The sequence below is a fragment of the Dothidotthia symphoricarpi genome, assembly GCF_010015815.1.
Source record: "Dothidotthia symphoricarpi CBS 119687 unplaced genomic scaffold P153scaffold_23, whole genome shotgun sequence".
Classification (NCBI taxonomy): Eukaryota; Fungi; Ascomycota; class Dothideomycetes; order Pleosporales; family Dothidotthiaceae; genus Dothidotthia; species Dothidotthia symphoricarpi.
This window is the reverse complement of record NW_022985030.1, coordinates 71,550-87,603: the sequence shown is the minus strand read 5'-3', so window position 1 is coordinate 87,603 and position 16,054 is coordinate 71,550. Positions and strand designations below refer to the sequence as shown.

Below are 16,054 nucleotides of genomic sequence, written 5' to 3'. Positions count from 1 at the left end.
CAAAAGACGCAGACCCCGACTCAAACGCCGCTGCAAACCCCCTCCCCTGGACAAAGATATACATCCACCCCACCCCCCTCTGCACCGACGTGCTCGACATCTCCATCCCGAAAACACACCACGTCATCGTCGTGCCCCGCGGCGGATGCAGTTTCTCCGCTAAGCTGCGCAATATCCCATCCTTCCCCCCTGATGCGCTGGGTTTGCAGGTTGTGCTCGTTGTTAGCGAGGATGGGGATGGGTATGGGTTTGACGAAGACGTTGACGGTGGTGGTGGGACGACGAAAACCTCGCCCCTCGTTCAACCCCTGCTAGATGATACGCAGACTTCGCCCAGTGGACTGCTGCGCGTTCATCCCATTCCGCTGCTTATGGTGGGCGGCGGCGCCGAGACGATGGAAGCGTTGGGTCGTGCGCGCGCGGTGGGGGTGAGGAGACGCTGGTTTTTTAAGTGTCAGGGGGTGAGGATTGGGAATCTGGTTGTTCTTTGATGGGGGGGTTGGGATGTGGGGGTTGTAGTGGTGTAGGGTAGATGTGTGGACGTTGTTTATAGTATATCGATTCTGTCTTGCTTCGATATGATGGTTTGGAATGTGCGCTGGTTTGTAATTATTTCTTTTATACTTCACCTTCCTCACTTTCATTCTCATGTCATACCCTCCCCTCCCCTCCACTCCCAACAGATCACACCAAACACAATCGACGATGCAAGACCATACATCCAGTCCTTCCATCTCCACCGCACTTCTTACAAACTCTCTAGCCCCAACCCGCCAATCAGCCCCCTCCCCCCGATTCGTAACCACATATCGCGCCGTTAATGACGTCGCGCCAAGCTGCCTTGTTCGCGAGCCCGGTAAACTACATCGTGAACCTTGTTAAGCGTTCGGTAGACTGCCATGGCGATGGCGACAAGAACCCCATACCCATACACAATGCCACCAACCCCCTTCAACCCCCTTCGACCCGCATCAACCCACACCGTGAGACGCGCAAACACCCACCATGCCGCACAACCCCATCACCGCAGTCCAAGAGCATTCCCCAGCCTATCTCCGACACGATGCCACCACCTCAACCATCCTTCCACCAGTACACAGCCACCCTTCCCATCCCTGTACTCTGACTTTACTGTGTAGACTGCATATACTGTCCCTCATTCTCGTGATTAGCATCTCGTCTGGTATTCTGTATATCGACGCACTATTTTTGACGTGCAGTGCGATGACTATGGGTATGTTGAAATATGTGGACGTGGGAGATGGGTTGGGTCAGGGCTGAATACTGTGGATGTGGGTGGTCTGACGACGGTCTGGTGTGGGATGTTGGGAGTAGCGGCGGGTGGGGAGAGTGGTGGTGAGCGGGAGGTGGGCGGTTTGTGAAGATGGCGGAGGTGGTGAGGCGTTCAGGGGCTGGTGCGGGATGTTGGGGAGAGTTGTCGGGTGGATGGGGGGGTGTAGTAGTGCTGATTTGGGAGCAGCGGCGGGTGCGGCTCGTAAGGGGAAAGAGAAGGAGAAGAAGAAGAGCGTTTCCAACAAAACACGCCCACCATCCCAAAGACGAACCTCTCACTACCAAACAAAAACATCTTCCCCCCCACGCCCTGGGAGACGAAGCTCGCGCACATCTTCTTCGAGCGCGTGTTTAGTGAGCGAACTGCATCCAGAGAACCACGGCTACCTGTCGTTCAAACCCCCAAGGCCGCTTTCTGCAGCTCAGTGAACATCATCGTCTGGAGCTGGGAGGTGTCGTGTACCGCGCTCTTCTGGCCATTCTAGTCGAGTCCTGGTATGCCATCGGCGTGTTGTTCCTGGTCCCGTACGCATACGCATACCGCGAGGATGTTGAGCGTGTGCTCACAGTCGGGTGGTGTTACTCCGGATGCTGGGCCTTCTTACTCGGAGTTCTCAATCGGCGGACTGGACGCAAACTTCGTCCCCAAAGCGGAGACTACTACATCCAGCTCGTTTCGTTGCGGGCGTTCTCGCGTTCCTGGGCCAAACACAATTCCCCATTCCTCCGGCTGAGTATCTGGACACTGAAGAGGATCTGCGCCAAAGAATCGCGGTTGGGGAACACGCTGCGGTTTCTCCTCCAGCACCCGCGGCGCTGCTTCGTTTACTTGGTTCCTAGTAGAGGGATGTGGTACCTGCTCGCCACGCAAACCACCATTAGGGGTTCTGCTTCGTCATTCTGAACAGCGGCGTGTGAGACATCGAGGCCATCCATCCCCCTCAACACCCGCATCATCGACGGCGTCTTCCAAGCCACCGGCCTCCGCACAAGCGAGCGCTACATAACCGCCTTCAACCCCCTCGCCCCCGCCTGCCTCGTCGCATACACAGTCATAATGTACATATCCATCCCCCCCCCGCCGTGACCCAGCGCAAAACAAACACCTACGAAGAAGCCTCCATCGGACTTCTCGCATCCGACGCGAATGCAACAGGTATATCCCCGCACCTCCAAAGACAGCTCGCATACGACATCTACTTCCAGGTCCTCGCCTCCTTCTACTCTGCGTTATCAAGCGGGAATCTGATAAACTCGGCGATGGGCTTCTCCCCCTTCGCCCTGCTCTTCGAAGACACGTCTGCGTACGGGACTGTGGGGCTCAGCACGGGGATACCAGACCGAGAGTATAGTCTCAGCGGCGCGTTCTCGGCGCTGAGTAAAGTCATCGTGCTGCTCGTCCGGCCTCCCCCTCGCTATACATCGCAGTATCCCGCTCCAGGCGAAGAACTGATGCGGCGGATGGATCGGGAGTGCGGGTATGTCGAAAGGGGGGATGGAGCGGTACTGCAGAGCGAAACACCAACACAGCAGAGCGGAGTGCAGCAGCATCAGACATATTCCAAATCCAGCACCGAAGGCCCCGTAGATCCACACGTGCATTTCAAATAGGCAAAACATCAATACCAATATACTCCTTCCGTCCATCCTCCCGCTCCCCACGTGCCCATCTCGCGTATTATGTTCCCCTATATCCCACCTACCCACCATCTCACCCAGTCCAATCCACTCGCCTACACCCCCCCCCGTAAAACACACGCGTCCCACCCATCCATGCCTGCGACGCGACGTGCTACGTCTCACGGGCAGTAGCGCCGGAAAGGGAAGGTGGCAATTGTTGGGGGCAGGGGGGGAGCGTCGCTTGGAGGTTGTGCTGTGCTGGACTGGGCTGGACTGGACTGGGCTGGGCTGGGCTGGATTGGGGATGTGATGTGATGTGCGATCGGAGATATACGCGAAGTGGGGCGGAGGGAAGTGACGCGCTGCTTTGTCTGCACTGTCTGTTGTGTTGTGCTGTGTTGTGTTTTGGTGGGTTTTGGCGATTGGCGCGTAGGGGCATGGATGGGGTGCTAGTGGGACTGGGGAGGGGACTGGGGACTGGGGGCTGGGAGCTGGGGATTGGGGCGAGGGAGGAGCAAGTCATGGTATGTAGGGTAGGTCGTTTGCTTGATTCCTGGGGATACTTGAGCGGGGGACGTGTGTGAGCGTGCGGAGAAAGTTATGCAATGATTATGGAAGGAATTCATTGAGATCGTGGTGATTTACTATTCCGTAGGTTCCTATTCTACGCGTCCTTTCATCCATCCATCCCATCACCTGCCACAGCAACACGGTATATATGAGAAAGAAATAAAGATATAGAGAGATACAACTCGAAAAGTACCGACGTATCCCCAGCCCTCTCATCTACAGCCAAACAGCGCACTGTCATCTACAAGTCCCGCGGGTTCTTATCCTCAGTGAGCAAGCTCGCAATCGGCATATTGTCTCTCGGCGCAGAACTCCATGTGCCAGCCCGCGGTCGCCCGGTGGAAGGCACAGGCATCGGGAGCATATACGGCGTGCGCTCGGGGGCAGACACAGCGCTGATGTTCATCTGCTGCATGGGGCTGTAGTGCTTGTTCTGTTCGCTCGCGGCAGGCGACGGGTACGTGAACGGCGATGTTGTTGTCGATGTCGATGTTGATGGCTTGGAGACGAGGACGGGGTTGTACAGCACCGTGCCATCGGGCGAGGCGTCGGGAGTGGGAGGACGAACCGTGTTTGCGCCGTTGCGCCAGAGGTGTTCGAGGTGAGCGGGGGAAACGTCGGAGCCGTAGTCTGCTGCGACGGCGGCCCAGAACTGGTGGCGGCGGGCTTCGTAGATAGCGCGGAGGCGGTCGGTGTTGATGATTTGGGGGTGGTGGGCAACCTCGGTGTCGATGCGGAGGGCGGTGTGAGGTTCAGGAGATACACGGGGGGTGAGAATGTGGGGTCTGGGGAGGAGGATCTTGTGCTGCGCACGCATGAAGGTCGTGTCTGACTTTGATCTGGCGTGGGGACTGGTAGTGTAGCTTATTGGGGAGCACTGGCGGGGTGATTGCGTGCAGTCATCGTGGTCAGCCGCCATGGAGAAGGATGGAGATTGGCCGACAGAGACAGCGGACATGGTTGAGGAAACAGATGAGTTGCGTCTGCGGCGGTGGCTACCGTGCGATAGCTGGTGGTAGTGGAGGCGGCAGGCCAGCTCTGTTTTCTCAAGATGCGCGGCAATGTGCTTGTAAGGCATCTTTTGCAAGCGAGTTTGGAGAAGATAAGTCTCCTGTGAAATGTTAGACGAGTTTGTCACCAAGAACACGAATAATAATACCTCTTCTTCGGACCAAGATCTGTTTCCTGCGGCAGACATCTTTCGAGGGCGAACGCTGGTCGCGTTCGGTGACTGTGAGTGCGTCTCAACGAGAGGAGAAAGAACTTGTGGCTGGTGGTGAAGCATGGTAGCAACTGTTGCGATTCTAGACATTGTTGATGGGTGTGTGAACGAAATGCTCGTTGCAAAATGTATGTCAAACTTGTCGAGTCGTGTCTGGTAGGGATTCTATTGATCTTCTTTGGAATTTGCTCGTGAAAGAACGTATTGCGAAATAGGTGATGGTGTATAAATGTATTGCTCAGCAACGTCAATTAAAGAATGTAAGGCAGCCCAACCAGTGGGTAGTAAAAGAAAGTATTATAAGGCTGCGAAGGAACTAAAAGACTAACGCAGCTGAACAGAAGCAAGTGAAGCTTTGAAGCTCGGGGCATTCGATCAGTTATAGATTTGGGCCATGTCTAGAAACATGTTGTTCTAGGAGGCACACAGCAATACTGCTTAGCGCGGCGGGTCCTGATGTTGGGAATGTTTTCGAACTGTCAGTCACACTGTGCATTTTTCGAACATCACCGAGATCGATCTTAACGTCCGCAGCCACGATGTTTTGAAAACCCTGGATACGAGACGCGTTAGGCCGGAGGAGGATGGGATAGCTGTAAGAGCGCGGCCTGGCCTCCTAGGGATTCGCGGGTCAAAGGATTCGCATGAATTGACCAGGCCTTTTAGGAGACATCGGAAGCAGTTTCAAAACTGGCTATGTGTGGAGAGGGTGGGCCGCGCTGCAGTTTGGGAGAGCTGACATATCGAAACTTCAAAGAGCCTGGAACAAGATTAAGTTACCCCAGAGTATATCAAACAGCGGGCGCTAGCTGAATGACAGGTTGGAAAAGGACAGTGCGCTTTGATCATATCTCCGCTCTGTTCAAGGGACGAGGTGGTCGTGAACGGCGTTGCAAGATATTTGAAATTCACACTGTGGCCTGTGTGAGGAAGAATACAATTGTAGAACGAGGAATTCGAGAGGCGACGCGCAATACGATGACATGGTGACCAGGCCGTCGTTGGTATTATGAGACGAGCGAAACGGGAGCAGTCGGAACAGTCGTGTTTAGTCTGCTGTGGAGGAAACACTTCGCAAGGCAAATTTCAGGCCCATACATGTGGTAATTGACTTACCGTGGGCGATAGCGCTGCGCCATAGCTGTTCCGTCAAACGCGTGCTGATACTGCCGTTGCGTCAAATGGCTGGGAGCTCCTCTTGGCGTCGATTTCGCAAAGGTCTCACGCCCCATCACGAGGAGGGCGGCAGTTCAACGGCGAATGAGCAGATTAAGCTGTCTTCCCCGCTCTGGACTCTAGATGGATGCAAGCGCTGTTCGTCTGGCAGTCGTTGTATTCTGCAACCTGCTGCGCGGAGCAGGCCAGGGTTGTGGGGTTTCGCGATGCTGGATAGACCAGCGAAGTAGACACAATATACACAACCGAGGGCGTCATTGGTCGAGGGATAGAATTCGATGATATCGCATGGGCGCTGTCGACGTGTCTACGCGCTGTGCGACGTTTGGCTTCATGTGGTGATGTAGTTGCGACTTCCCCGTGTGTCACTGACCGATGAGTTCGGGAAGGCACGAGCAACAGCCCCGCGATGTCAGCATCATTTCTCGTCACCACCACCGCGGCGCAAAGTTGCGTAGACATCATGTCCGCGCCCCATGACTGCTGCGGGCTATCGAGGATGGCTGAATTAGCTTCGATTCCACCGCGAACGTCGACGGCTTTTTGACGACAGCTATTCCCTCCACCACGCATCCCGCGATATCCTTCCGCCACATGGTACCTACCTCTACATCGTTCCGTCATGGCTGGATCGGCAGCGGGTTAAATCACTCGCATAAAAGCTCAAGATGCGTGGAGCTGTCACGCGCTGGCTGCACATCCCCCGCCTCTATCTGTAGACTTGTCTTCTCGTCCCCGTAGCTTTGAAGCCACCTGCTGGCTACCCCGCTTCTTGTCTGCAGCCTATCTATGTACCCATACCTCCCTCATCACTAGGGATCAAAGACCATGAACGTACCAATACATCACTTCTCAATTGTGGCGGCTACGACGATTGGTACTTGCCCGCTTAACATTACCGCATCCCAGCCGTCCTCCACACTCGTGCCTCATCGTTCCTCCCATTCGCCCATCTGCCTGCGAACCTGACCCATCTTGTATTTCTTGTACTTGATCACCGCTTGCACCGACGGCCGATCTGCTTACTTGGATATCATGGTTGTCCACTGTCGCCTTCAATCTGACCGTCGTAACCTTTGAGAACGACCCTGAACCTTGGAATATACGAGCATGACACCACACTCTGCCTATGAGCTCATCCAATCTTAGCAGTGAAGTTGTCTTGTGCCTCTGTCCGCCTCGTTCAGATCAAAACGCCCTCATTCGCCGCCATGACGTGAGTCTCTTTCGGTCCAACAAAATCTACTTTCACGTGGTTCTCGGCCACGCGTAGTTCTGACTTGCCGCAAATGCGCTGACACAGGACTTTGTTGCACAGTTCTTCTTCGCCATCCACCAAACGTAGCTTGAGGCCGTCTCCATTTTCGGCGAGCCAACAGCAACCCTCTCAGTACACTGCAGTCCCGGAGCTGCCCAGCCTGCAGCCTGCTACTCCCACCACCACAGCAAGACAAGAGTCCCCAACCGCCATGTCGCAGCCAGTTACGGCAAATCGTAATAAACGAAAGTCTATGCATCCGAGTCAACCACAGGAGCAAGCGGCCAGCTCAGCAGGCAGCGCAGAGGCGCAAGCAACAAGCGCGAAAGCTTCCCAGGTAGCTGAAGTCGACCCTCCAGCGTCAGAACAAAAGACAAAAAAGAGTCGAACAAACACGCCTTGGACGGCGGCCGAGGAATTAAGACTCAAACAGATGAGAGACGCGGGAAACAGCTGGAGTGAAATCGCAAAGGTACGGATATAGTAAAGACGTGTTACTTCGAGGTATCACGAGATGTGTGAGCGCGTTCGCCACTGACTCATGCCGCTACTCCAGACGTTCCCGCAACGAACAGAAGGAAGTGTGAAGAAGCATTGGTACAAAGTAGGTGCTACATTCAAACGGCTCCACTGCGCAACCACTGATGGAAGCCCAAACAGGATATGCACTACGCCGAATTTGCAGAGGACGAGGTGAGTCTTCACTTACAACTCAGGTGTCTGAGTGGTCTCGCTGTGTCCGCATGCTAACTAGAGAGGAAAGAGCGCAGCGTTGCTTGCCGCTATCAAGGAGTACGACGCCAACAAGTGGAAAGCCATTGGGCAAAAGGTTGGCAAGCCTGCAAAAGTAGGTCCCGATGCGTTCTTGTGTCTCGTCGCGTGGTTGAGGGCTTTTCGGCTAACCAGCAACAGGCATGCGAGCAGTATGCGAAGGAGCATTTCGGGGGGAAATACTGAACAATTCATGACCACAGTCTGCAGCTTTCCGAATTTAGCGCAACAAGCTCGCTCTACGATACCAGCCTTCCTTTCCCTGATCAAGTGCTCCATGTGCAGAGCTTCTGTCGGCATCCGTTTGTCTTCTCTTACGTTTTGGAGTCTGGTTCCCGGCAATGGAGTTCACGAGATCTACGGTTATTCCCTATTCCGTTCGATACCTGGACGTTTGGCCGTACTGGCGAGCGACCGTTTTTCTCTTATGTCTTTCTCTTTCTTGGCCTGGTAATCGAGGTGGACTGGACTTAATGTTGATCTTCACAAAGTATCAAAGCAGCCACTCTGTCCGTCACAACGGCAGATCCAAACGAGCGTAGGGATGTGTAACCGGTTCGTGTATCAGTCCAACTTACTAATCAGCGATGTAACCATGCCTTGCCTCACCATGCGGGTCGTCGCGTCTCGGATACCTACAGCAGTTCGCATCGAATCTTTTGTCAAGTCACCTTGCGCCAGTCGATTCTCTTCCTCGGTACTCTAGCTTATCGGCCGACGTTGGTGAACAGCAGACTGCTCGTAACACGTACAGGTTGTGTGCCGTTTGCGTAACGGATTTCAGGCACAACTCAGTACGTTGAAGGTCGCATTGGCTCTCTTACTGTTCCGACCAGGAGCCCTCCCAGTCGGGACGTGGGAGAATACTAGCGAGTTTACGGGTAAAGTAACTCCAATGAGCCGAGTTTTGCGGGCAATGCGCTGTGTTGTTGTCGGAAAGCCTATCAATCAGCCGGGTACTGTATCGCTCATGATTTGTCGCTATCCATGACCTCCTTTCAAGCATTTAGCCAGCACACGCTTCGCTCAGAATAAGGAGGCGGGGAGCATGGTAATTGTCAGCGCGTCTAAAGTGAGTCGGTTAATTGCAAACGCATGGACTCCAACTTGCCACTGGTCAGACTCACGATCAACCCCGTCCGCCCAAATTTGTTGAGATAGCTAACGCCTGTGGACTTCTTGCAAGGACGGAACAAATCAAGTCCGTGAAGTCCAAGAAGCTGTAGCTCCGGTAGGGAGATCCCAGATAGGGATTGGCCGAACGCTGTTGTGTGGCAGCTCTTCAGTATGGAGGTTTAATGTTGTTGCCGGTCGCCCTTCGAGGTTGTTTTTCCACACATGCTGTCGGATTCCGTATGGTAACTCTCTGAGCGGACGTTGTGCGGCGCGATCCTGTAGCCTCTTCTCATCCTGGCGACTGCTGTCAAGGGGATACGAATGCGATGTTCAGTGGAGATGGGTTGTAGGGACGCCAAGCCGCGAGTGGCCTTTAACCAGCTTACAGTTAGATCGCAAATTCACTGCTACGCCTCACTACTCCTCGCTTCCTGTGTCATCTCCACAGCACCCTGGTCTGGCAACGTTCGTCTATCACCATCTTCAGCCCAACAGTCAAAAATTTACGCTGCGCATCGGACATTGCCACCGCGTCTGCGCGTTCCAGTTGTGCTTCTGTGGGCCTTGCGGTGCCCTGTTCGTGCGTCACAAGGCGTTCGGGATGTCCCTTTGGCTCGGTTGATTCTCGCCGATGGGGAAGATGAACGGCATATAGGCATGGGCTTTTTTGCTATACCCCAAACATCTAGTGTATGAGCCACTCCGAGTCGTCGCCAATGTGTCAAAGTCTCATGACGAAGGCTTGCTAACGCTCGGTTCATTGCTTACAATTGTGAACTACGGGAAAAAGCAGAGGGCGCCGCTGCCGAAGTCTTACCGCTATCTGAGGTTTTTAGGAATGCGAAGCAAGTTGTATAGCCAACGGTAGCGGCGGCGCACGCGTAGGGCACAGTTGGTGCATCAACTACCGCCAATCGAAGCAGATGGCACGATGACGCCGTCGCAGTGATATTCGAACTCAACTGCATGATCATATCCAGCCCGAACCGAGCCTCTCTCTCTATAGTGCTGCGTTCCGCGTCTTTCTACTTCAACCCGACAAAGATACAGTTTTCTTGCCCATAGCGTCATCGATTGGGGTAATCATACACCCTACCCCTGCGATTTGGCGCGCTCGTCCTAACCCGTTCAGACCTCCTTCAATGCACATCTCTTGGCCACCGGCAGCCTCAGGAGGCGGCTTGCGAACGTTGTAACGGTACTGGAGATCTCTCAGGTGGCATTCTAGAAATAGAACCACGACGGTATGGTACTACATCCCCCTAACCGTCTGATCGCTTTGTTATTTTGGACAAGGTTCTTCTTACCGGTAATTTACCCCGGCAGCCACTCAGCACACAAGTTCTCCAGTGGCAGTACACTGGTGTAAACGACCAGGAACCCCTGCCAGATCTTACGTCGGGGACCCCTTCATTGTCAAGGACCACTGCATTATGTTTTGACGTGGACCTCAACTCCCGGCCTTCCCTGTTTGGTCAAATCCAGCTTGTTCAGGAACAGATACTGTTTCGTGGGGGATGGCTCCAAGATTCTAGTGTCTGTGCAAGCTCTCTGTGTGGCAATCACACAAGACAAGGATCTTTCAAGGCATGTACTTCCCAATTTTCGAGGCCTTGTCCATCAAGCATGAACAACGCGTTATATCTCAAAGCTTTTCCAACCGAACCCCTCTTTTGGATTGGTATTTCTTGAAAGTCTGTGTCCTGATATCCCGAGACATAAGAGACGCACTAAGGCTACGTTCGATGAAGACATTATCCATCTCTTTTCGCATCGATATCGATATTGATTTATACACCAGACGCCAAGTTTTTCACACATCTGCGACAAGTCTACCTTGTGTCGACACACAAACTCAAACTGAGTATCCTTCTCTGGCTCAGGTCTCACTGTGGCGGCCTATCAGAGCGAGTTAGCTCTGGTAGTCTCCATGCATATCTGCAACACTGGCGAGTTCCTATAGAGGCCCTTTCCTCGACTACAGCTTATCAAGTGATGCCGGCGAGGAAAGCCATATTCCGACGTCAAACGTCGAACACCAAAATGTCCTCCATGCTCATGGAGAACTGCCTACGAATTATCACCATTCGTATTTGCAACCGCATCCTTCTCAAAGTCTTCAACATGCAGGCGCTATCAACCTTCCCACATACACAGATGTCGCGACGCATCCACCGATGTATCAATCCCAACTCCTGCGCCATCAGTCGATGTCACAGCAGAATCCAACTTCGTACGACGTTGGCTATGCTTCAAACTCTCGCCAGAGCACCGACAGAAAGCGCGGCTATGCAGAAGAACATTTGCAGCATGAAGATCCAAACATGAGGCAGCAAATCAGTACTTATGGGCAAGCCACGGGAAGCGTCTCACTCGGCCAACCCTCTCAAGGATATCCATTCCAAGAGCACCCGCCTCTGGCAGCCACACAATCCGCCCTACCTCCTACACATCATCACCACCTCCCCAGTACACATCGCGACAAGAGACAACGCAGGGAGGGCTCTCCTCCATCGCCCACCCCTCAACATGGCCCTCCCAGTGTTGTTGGCCAGCAGGGAATGCCAAACCCAGCGGCCCGACCGCGCGGTCCAAAGCTCAAGTTTACCAATGAAGACGACCAGCTCCTCGTCGACCTCAAGGAAAAGAAGAACCTCACCTGGAAGCAGATTGCCGATTTTTTTCCCGGCCGCAGTTCTGGCACACTGCAAGTCCGATATTGCACCAAGCTCAAAGCGAAGACCACAGTCTGGACCGATGAAATGGTAAGTGCCGTCCTTCTTTGAAACACACGACTTCGACACCCACAACGTTGTGTGTTTCATCCACTGTGTCGGATCGGCTAACCGCAATGGGGTGACAGGTACAAAAGCTTCACACCGCTATGCACGAGTATGAAAACGATCGTTGGCGTATTATATCCTCCAAAGTCGGCAGCGGCTTTTCGCCCGCGGCGTGCAGAGACAAAGCGCTCGAGTTCGACGCGGGAGAGCCGCCTGGCGAAGACCAAGAGCAGGAACATAGCGGCTACGCGGATTCGCCTACAGTTGCTGGCGGGCCTAGCGATCTAGGCCCACCTTATCAATGATTGGTCGATCACCTCGCGTCTTCCTACGCGATGGAGTAAAAGTCATGGCTGATGTACGGAGTCGCAGGGCTGTGCTGATCATGACAAACCGACCAGGAGCGTGTCGATCGGAGCATTTGCCGAAGTTCCTGAATCGTAGACTATTTCGTTCATCCCATCTATATCCAATACATGACGTATGCCGAGTTGTACCGGCTTCTTGTTTGCGATGCATCTTTTCAAGCAAAGCGAGAGTTGCGACTGGTGAGCACAGATGAAAGGAGCTTTTACGTTTTGCTGATAAGCAGGACCAGTTATTCGAGTCATGAGTATGGAACCACACTGTTACATACACAAGGACCATCGTTCGATTGTTGCAAGTTATGCTGCTCTAGATCCACCCAGACGGTTTTACAAATTCACATCAATTATGAAGTTGCGGTGTGATCAAGTTGCATACAGAGTACGTTTGAAAACAAATCCTGATTCGAATTCAGAAAAATCGTCGTCAAGGATCAACCAATCTAAACCATCATGTTCCGCGGCTTGACATATCTTGGCAGAATGATTTTAAGGTTCCTTGATGAACATGCGTTCTCCGTCTCGCGTCGGACGGCTGCCTAAACAAACTGTGTCCCGTTCGCAAGGCAACAATGACGCTAGCTGCACAGACCATATGTGGCTGGTGGTTGCGACGAACATAGGTTGCTGGCATCTCTGTTGCATACACATCCTCTCACACATGCACGATGGGGTCCTGGGAGTACTACTGTGCGCTCTGCTCTGGGCCGTTAGGGCTTCTTAATATCCAAATTGGGTCATATTCGGCGGTAGCGTTGGGGAAGCGAAGGCGGAAAGTAGAGAAAGAGAAAAGAAAAAGAGCTAGAGAGGCTAGAGAGACGGAGGTTGGAGAAGATGTGGGAATGAGTGATGAGGAATCAAGCGAGGATGAAGTGGTCGTTGACGAGGTGGTGAGAAGTGATCAAGGAATGATTACCGAGCCACAGGTTGAAAATGACCTAGTCGACGACACGGTGGAGGACGAAGACAGCGAAAACTCACGGAACTCTGAAGACGAAGATGGAGATGCAGATGTTGTGTCCCAGTCTTCGAAGCTTAGTTGGTCTCAGGCTTCGGACCTTGACAAGCACGGTTGGACCGGTCTGATTCATAATGACCCACATGACACAGATTCTATGCGCGAGTGGGAGGAAGAGCAATCATACGATCCGACAAAAGTGAAAATTGAGAGTTTGCAATGGATCGACAGGTGCAGGTGTCTTGGATTCAACCCAGAAGCGCAAGGCATCACGAAGTAACCAACCTCGTGACCAACATTGATGTCCAAATACTGACTCACTGCAGAGCGTTCATATCCGGCCGTGGTCGGTACACCGATTTAGGAGAATTTGCAGTCGAGCGGCCCGGCAGTGATCCAAACGACACCAAGGACACACAACATTATTGCTACCACTCGTGGGATTCCGGCGAGGAGGTCGCTTTCCCTTTTCACGAGGCTTGCTATGATATTCTGGCACGCAGTTTGGGCTACACCCACTCGAGAGATATCGACAAGGATTTGATGTACAGCGTCATGGCGCAAAACTCCGCGGGTGACAAGGGTGGTCTCGAAGTGGACTATGGATCGACTCGAGGCGGGGAGCAGTTCTGGGAGTCTCGATCTGGTGAAGAGGTTTGTGACCTGCTTGAACAATTGGGATTATTTCAATCGCTTACTGAAGTTCGTAGTATCTAGTATGTGACCCCGGCCCAACTACCGGACTCCAAAACGTGTTGCAGAGCATGCTGCCCGCCAAACTCTTTGACAATGATTCAACGCCGCTGGAATTTTCGCACAAGGTTCACCAGGACCCGTTGTCTATTCTACCATACGATGTATTGCACGGCGTCTTCGAGTACATGTCGTTGAAAGACACTTTGTCGCTCATGCAGGCGTCTTGGTATGTATTCACTTCCACGAGGGAACCCGCTTTCTGGAAACAAATGATGGTTCTGCAAATCTTTCCCTGGTTCTGGGAATCCCGAACCCTGCTCACAGACACCATATACCCTCCAGACTTCGACTTCAAAGGCTTAGTTTTGTGGTTGGACAAGGCAACAACACCCGAATTCGGCTTGGCAGGACCGTTGAAGGGCATTGCAAACCGCCGACGAATCTGGAATGTCTGCCAGGAGCTCGTCACGTATTATATAGAGAAAATCTTTCCCGTTGAAATTATAGAACCGAACGACGAGGACGTAAAAGCCATCCTTGATGGTGCCAGGTCCCTTCACATGCCTGCCTTCATGCACCCGCAACCCGAATCCACTAGCACGGTTCACGCGCAGCTCATTCAGTCTTGGGGCGAGATCGCACATCGAACTTCGGACTTGGACACGTACTGGACCGAAGACGGTGCTCTTGTAGGTATTGCGCTAACCTTCGGCTCCGAGCAGAGAGTGTTTGGTTCTACGACGAAGCACAAGTGCCATTCTTTGCACATCCCATCAAGAAACTGGATTACTGAGATCAGGGTCGGTATAAACGAAGTGGACTTGTCCAACGAAAACTGGAGCAACCCTTGGCATGAGCAAGGCACAGGCATCAGAGATATCATCGCTATCCGCAGAATAAGTGTACGCCTGTATCTTTCCCACTACCTTCCCTAAAACCAAGCTGATACAGCCAGATCACTCTGGCGTCGGGCAAGACCAAAACAATGTCCTGGCATAATAGAGCAACGGCCGAGCGCTCCCTGAGTGTCCTCCCAGGTATGCATCTCATCGGCCTCACCGGACGAACTGCACCCGTAAGTCGACACTACCCAGGCGAATCACAAACTACTAACATATTCCAGAGCGGCGTTATAACCCATCTCGGCCTCCTTCAAGCCCCTGCCCCATCTTTCCCCTCGTCCTCATGCTCCCTCTCCCCGAAATGCCCATCCGCCCAACTCCGCCTCTGGGCCTGTACATCCATACGAGCCCCCCACAACGGCGCCATGCACCCCATCTGGTCGCATCCAACCCTCACCGTGCACGATCTGCCCCCATCCGTCCCCCCGACACTCTTCCCCGCAGACATCCTCCCGCACCAAGCCCTCCTCTGGGCCCAACGCCCCGCGGAATACCAATCCCTCATGCGCATCTCCGTGCTGCAAATCCCCATCCCCACCGGCATCGCCCCCGATGGTACCCTCCGCACAACACCAGACATCGTCGCTATTCGCCCAGGCCACAACTGGACCTTCGGCACCCCAAGTCATATCGGCATACAGGGCCCTGTGCCCGCCCAAGATCCCGCATGGAACAGTGCTTCCTCCGCTCACGACCTGCCTACCCCCAGGAGCCTGCACGAGAAGTTTAAACCCTTCGACGACGCGTTTACGCAGCACTTCGCCATCGACGGGCCCGGCGGCGAGGTCGTGACGGAAGTCCATGTCAGCGAAGACGTGCGCGCGTTCAAGCTGCGCACGAATCGTGAGCGGGAGGGGCATTTTGGCGCCCAGAATGTTGGGGGTGGGTGGGCTGTCAAGAAGGCAGAGGAGGGTGAGTTAGTTGTTGGGTTGACAGCGTGTTTTGGGGAGGCGAGCGGGTATGGGCATGTGGCGAGGAGGTATAGTCATTGGAGGCTGACGGAGATGGGGGTTCTGACTGTGAGGATTGATGGGGGACGATGAAGATGTATGTATGCTATCAGTTCCTCAACGTCGGGTTCTGAGATGGTGTGGTTTACGCATGTAACGCTATGATTTGTATACTGAGGGCATGATGCTACTGTATCTATTTCTTTTTCAGCTACTACCCATCTTTATTACTTCCATTGACAAGACACTCTACCAATCTAGCTCTATTAACACTCTACATCTATTAACACTCTACCTCTATTAACACTCTACCTCTATTAACACTCTACCTCTATTAACACTCTACCTCTATTAACACTCTACCTCTATTAACA

At 53.3% G+C, this 16,054-nt stretch overlaps 6 protein-coding genes across 6 annotated transcripts in view; 5 read left to right on the top strand and 1 right to left on the bottom strand.

Moving 5' to 3' along the window:
• Nucleotides 1–497, top strand: part of P153DRAFT_350323 (glycoside hydrolase family 47 protein) — a 3,353-nt gene extending 2,856 nt beyond the window's left edge. The window contains exon 3 of the mRNA XM_033666285.1: nt 7–497. Within this exon, the coding sequence (XP_033518753.1) occupies nt 7–491 (485 nt within the window). The 3' untranslated portion in view covers nt 492–497. The remainder of the gene's footprint in view (nt 1–6) is intronic.
• Nucleotides 498–820: 323 nt separating this feature from the next.
• On the top strand, nt 821–2,904 carry P153DRAFT_400987 (uncharacterized protein; the record flags this gene model as incomplete). Its single annotated transcript, XM_033671871.1, has 5 exons — nt 821–1,117; nt 1,560–1,647; nt 1,701–2,132; nt 2,202–2,332; nt 2,386–2,904. The coding sequence occupies 5 exons, from the start codon at nt 821–823 to the stop codon at nt 2,902–2,904; spliced, it is 1,467 nt and encodes a 488-aa protein (XP_033518752.1).
• Nucleotides 2,905–3,724: 820 nt separating this feature from the next.
• On the bottom strand, nt 3,725–4,768 carry P153DRAFT_302087 (uncharacterized protein; the record flags this gene model as incomplete). The annotated part of the gene is made up of 2 exons (XM_033664431.1): nt 3,725–4,594; nt 4,643–4,768. The coding sequence occupies 2 exons, from the start codon at nt 4,766–4,768 to the stop codon at nt 3,725–3,727; spliced, it is 996 nt and encodes a 331-aa protein (XP_033518751.1).
• Nucleotides 4,769–6,799: 2,031 nt separating this feature from the next.
• On the top strand, nt 6,800–8,275 carry P153DRAFT_130438 (uncharacterized protein). Its single transcript, XM_033662040.1, has 6 exons — nt 6,800–7,097; nt 7,200–7,611; nt 7,696–7,743; nt 7,800–7,832; nt 7,903–7,986; nt 8,052–8,275. The coding sequence occupies exons 1-6, from the start codon at nt 7,093–7,095 to the stop codon at nt 8,094–8,096; spliced, it is 627 nt and encodes a 208-aa protein (XP_033518750.1). The 5' UTR covers nt 6,800–7,092; the 3' UTR covers nt 8,097–8,275.
• Nucleotides 8,276–11,236: 2,961 nt separating this feature from the next.
• P153DRAFT_390390 (uncharacterized protein) lies at nt 11,237–12,114 on the top strand (the record flags this gene model as incomplete). The annotated part of the gene is made up of 2 exons (XM_033670922.1): nt 11,237–11,791; nt 11,890–12,114. The coding sequence occupies 2 exons, from the start codon at nt 11,237–11,239 to the stop codon at nt 12,112–12,114; spliced, it is 780 nt and encodes a 259-aa protein (XP_033518749.1).
• Nucleotides 12,115–13,016: 902 nt separating this feature from the next.
• On the top strand, nt 13,017–15,773 carry P153DRAFT_390389 (uncharacterized protein; the record flags this gene model as incomplete). Its single annotated transcript, XM_033670921.1, has 5 exons — nt 13,017–13,408; nt 13,459–13,786; nt 13,843–14,730; nt 14,784–14,903; nt 14,952–15,773. The coding sequence occupies 5 exons, from the start codon at nt 13,017–13,019 to the stop codon at nt 15,771–15,773; spliced, it is 2,550 nt and encodes an 849-aa protein (XP_033518748.1).
• Between the last annotated feature and the right edge of the window lie 281 nt (nt 15,774–16,054).

Excerpts from the sequence above, each read along its gene's own strand:
- P153DRAFT_130438 (XM_033662040.1), top strand. Across the intron at positions 7,744-7,799 it reads TGAAGAAGCATTGGTACAAA|GATATGCACTACGCCGAATT; the intron begins GTAGGTGCTACA and ends AAGCCCAAACAG. Across the intron at positions 7,833-7,902 it reads CCGAATTTGCAGAGGACGAG|AGCGCAGCGTTGCTTGCCGC; the intron begins GTGAGTCTTCAC and ends TAGAGAGGAAAG.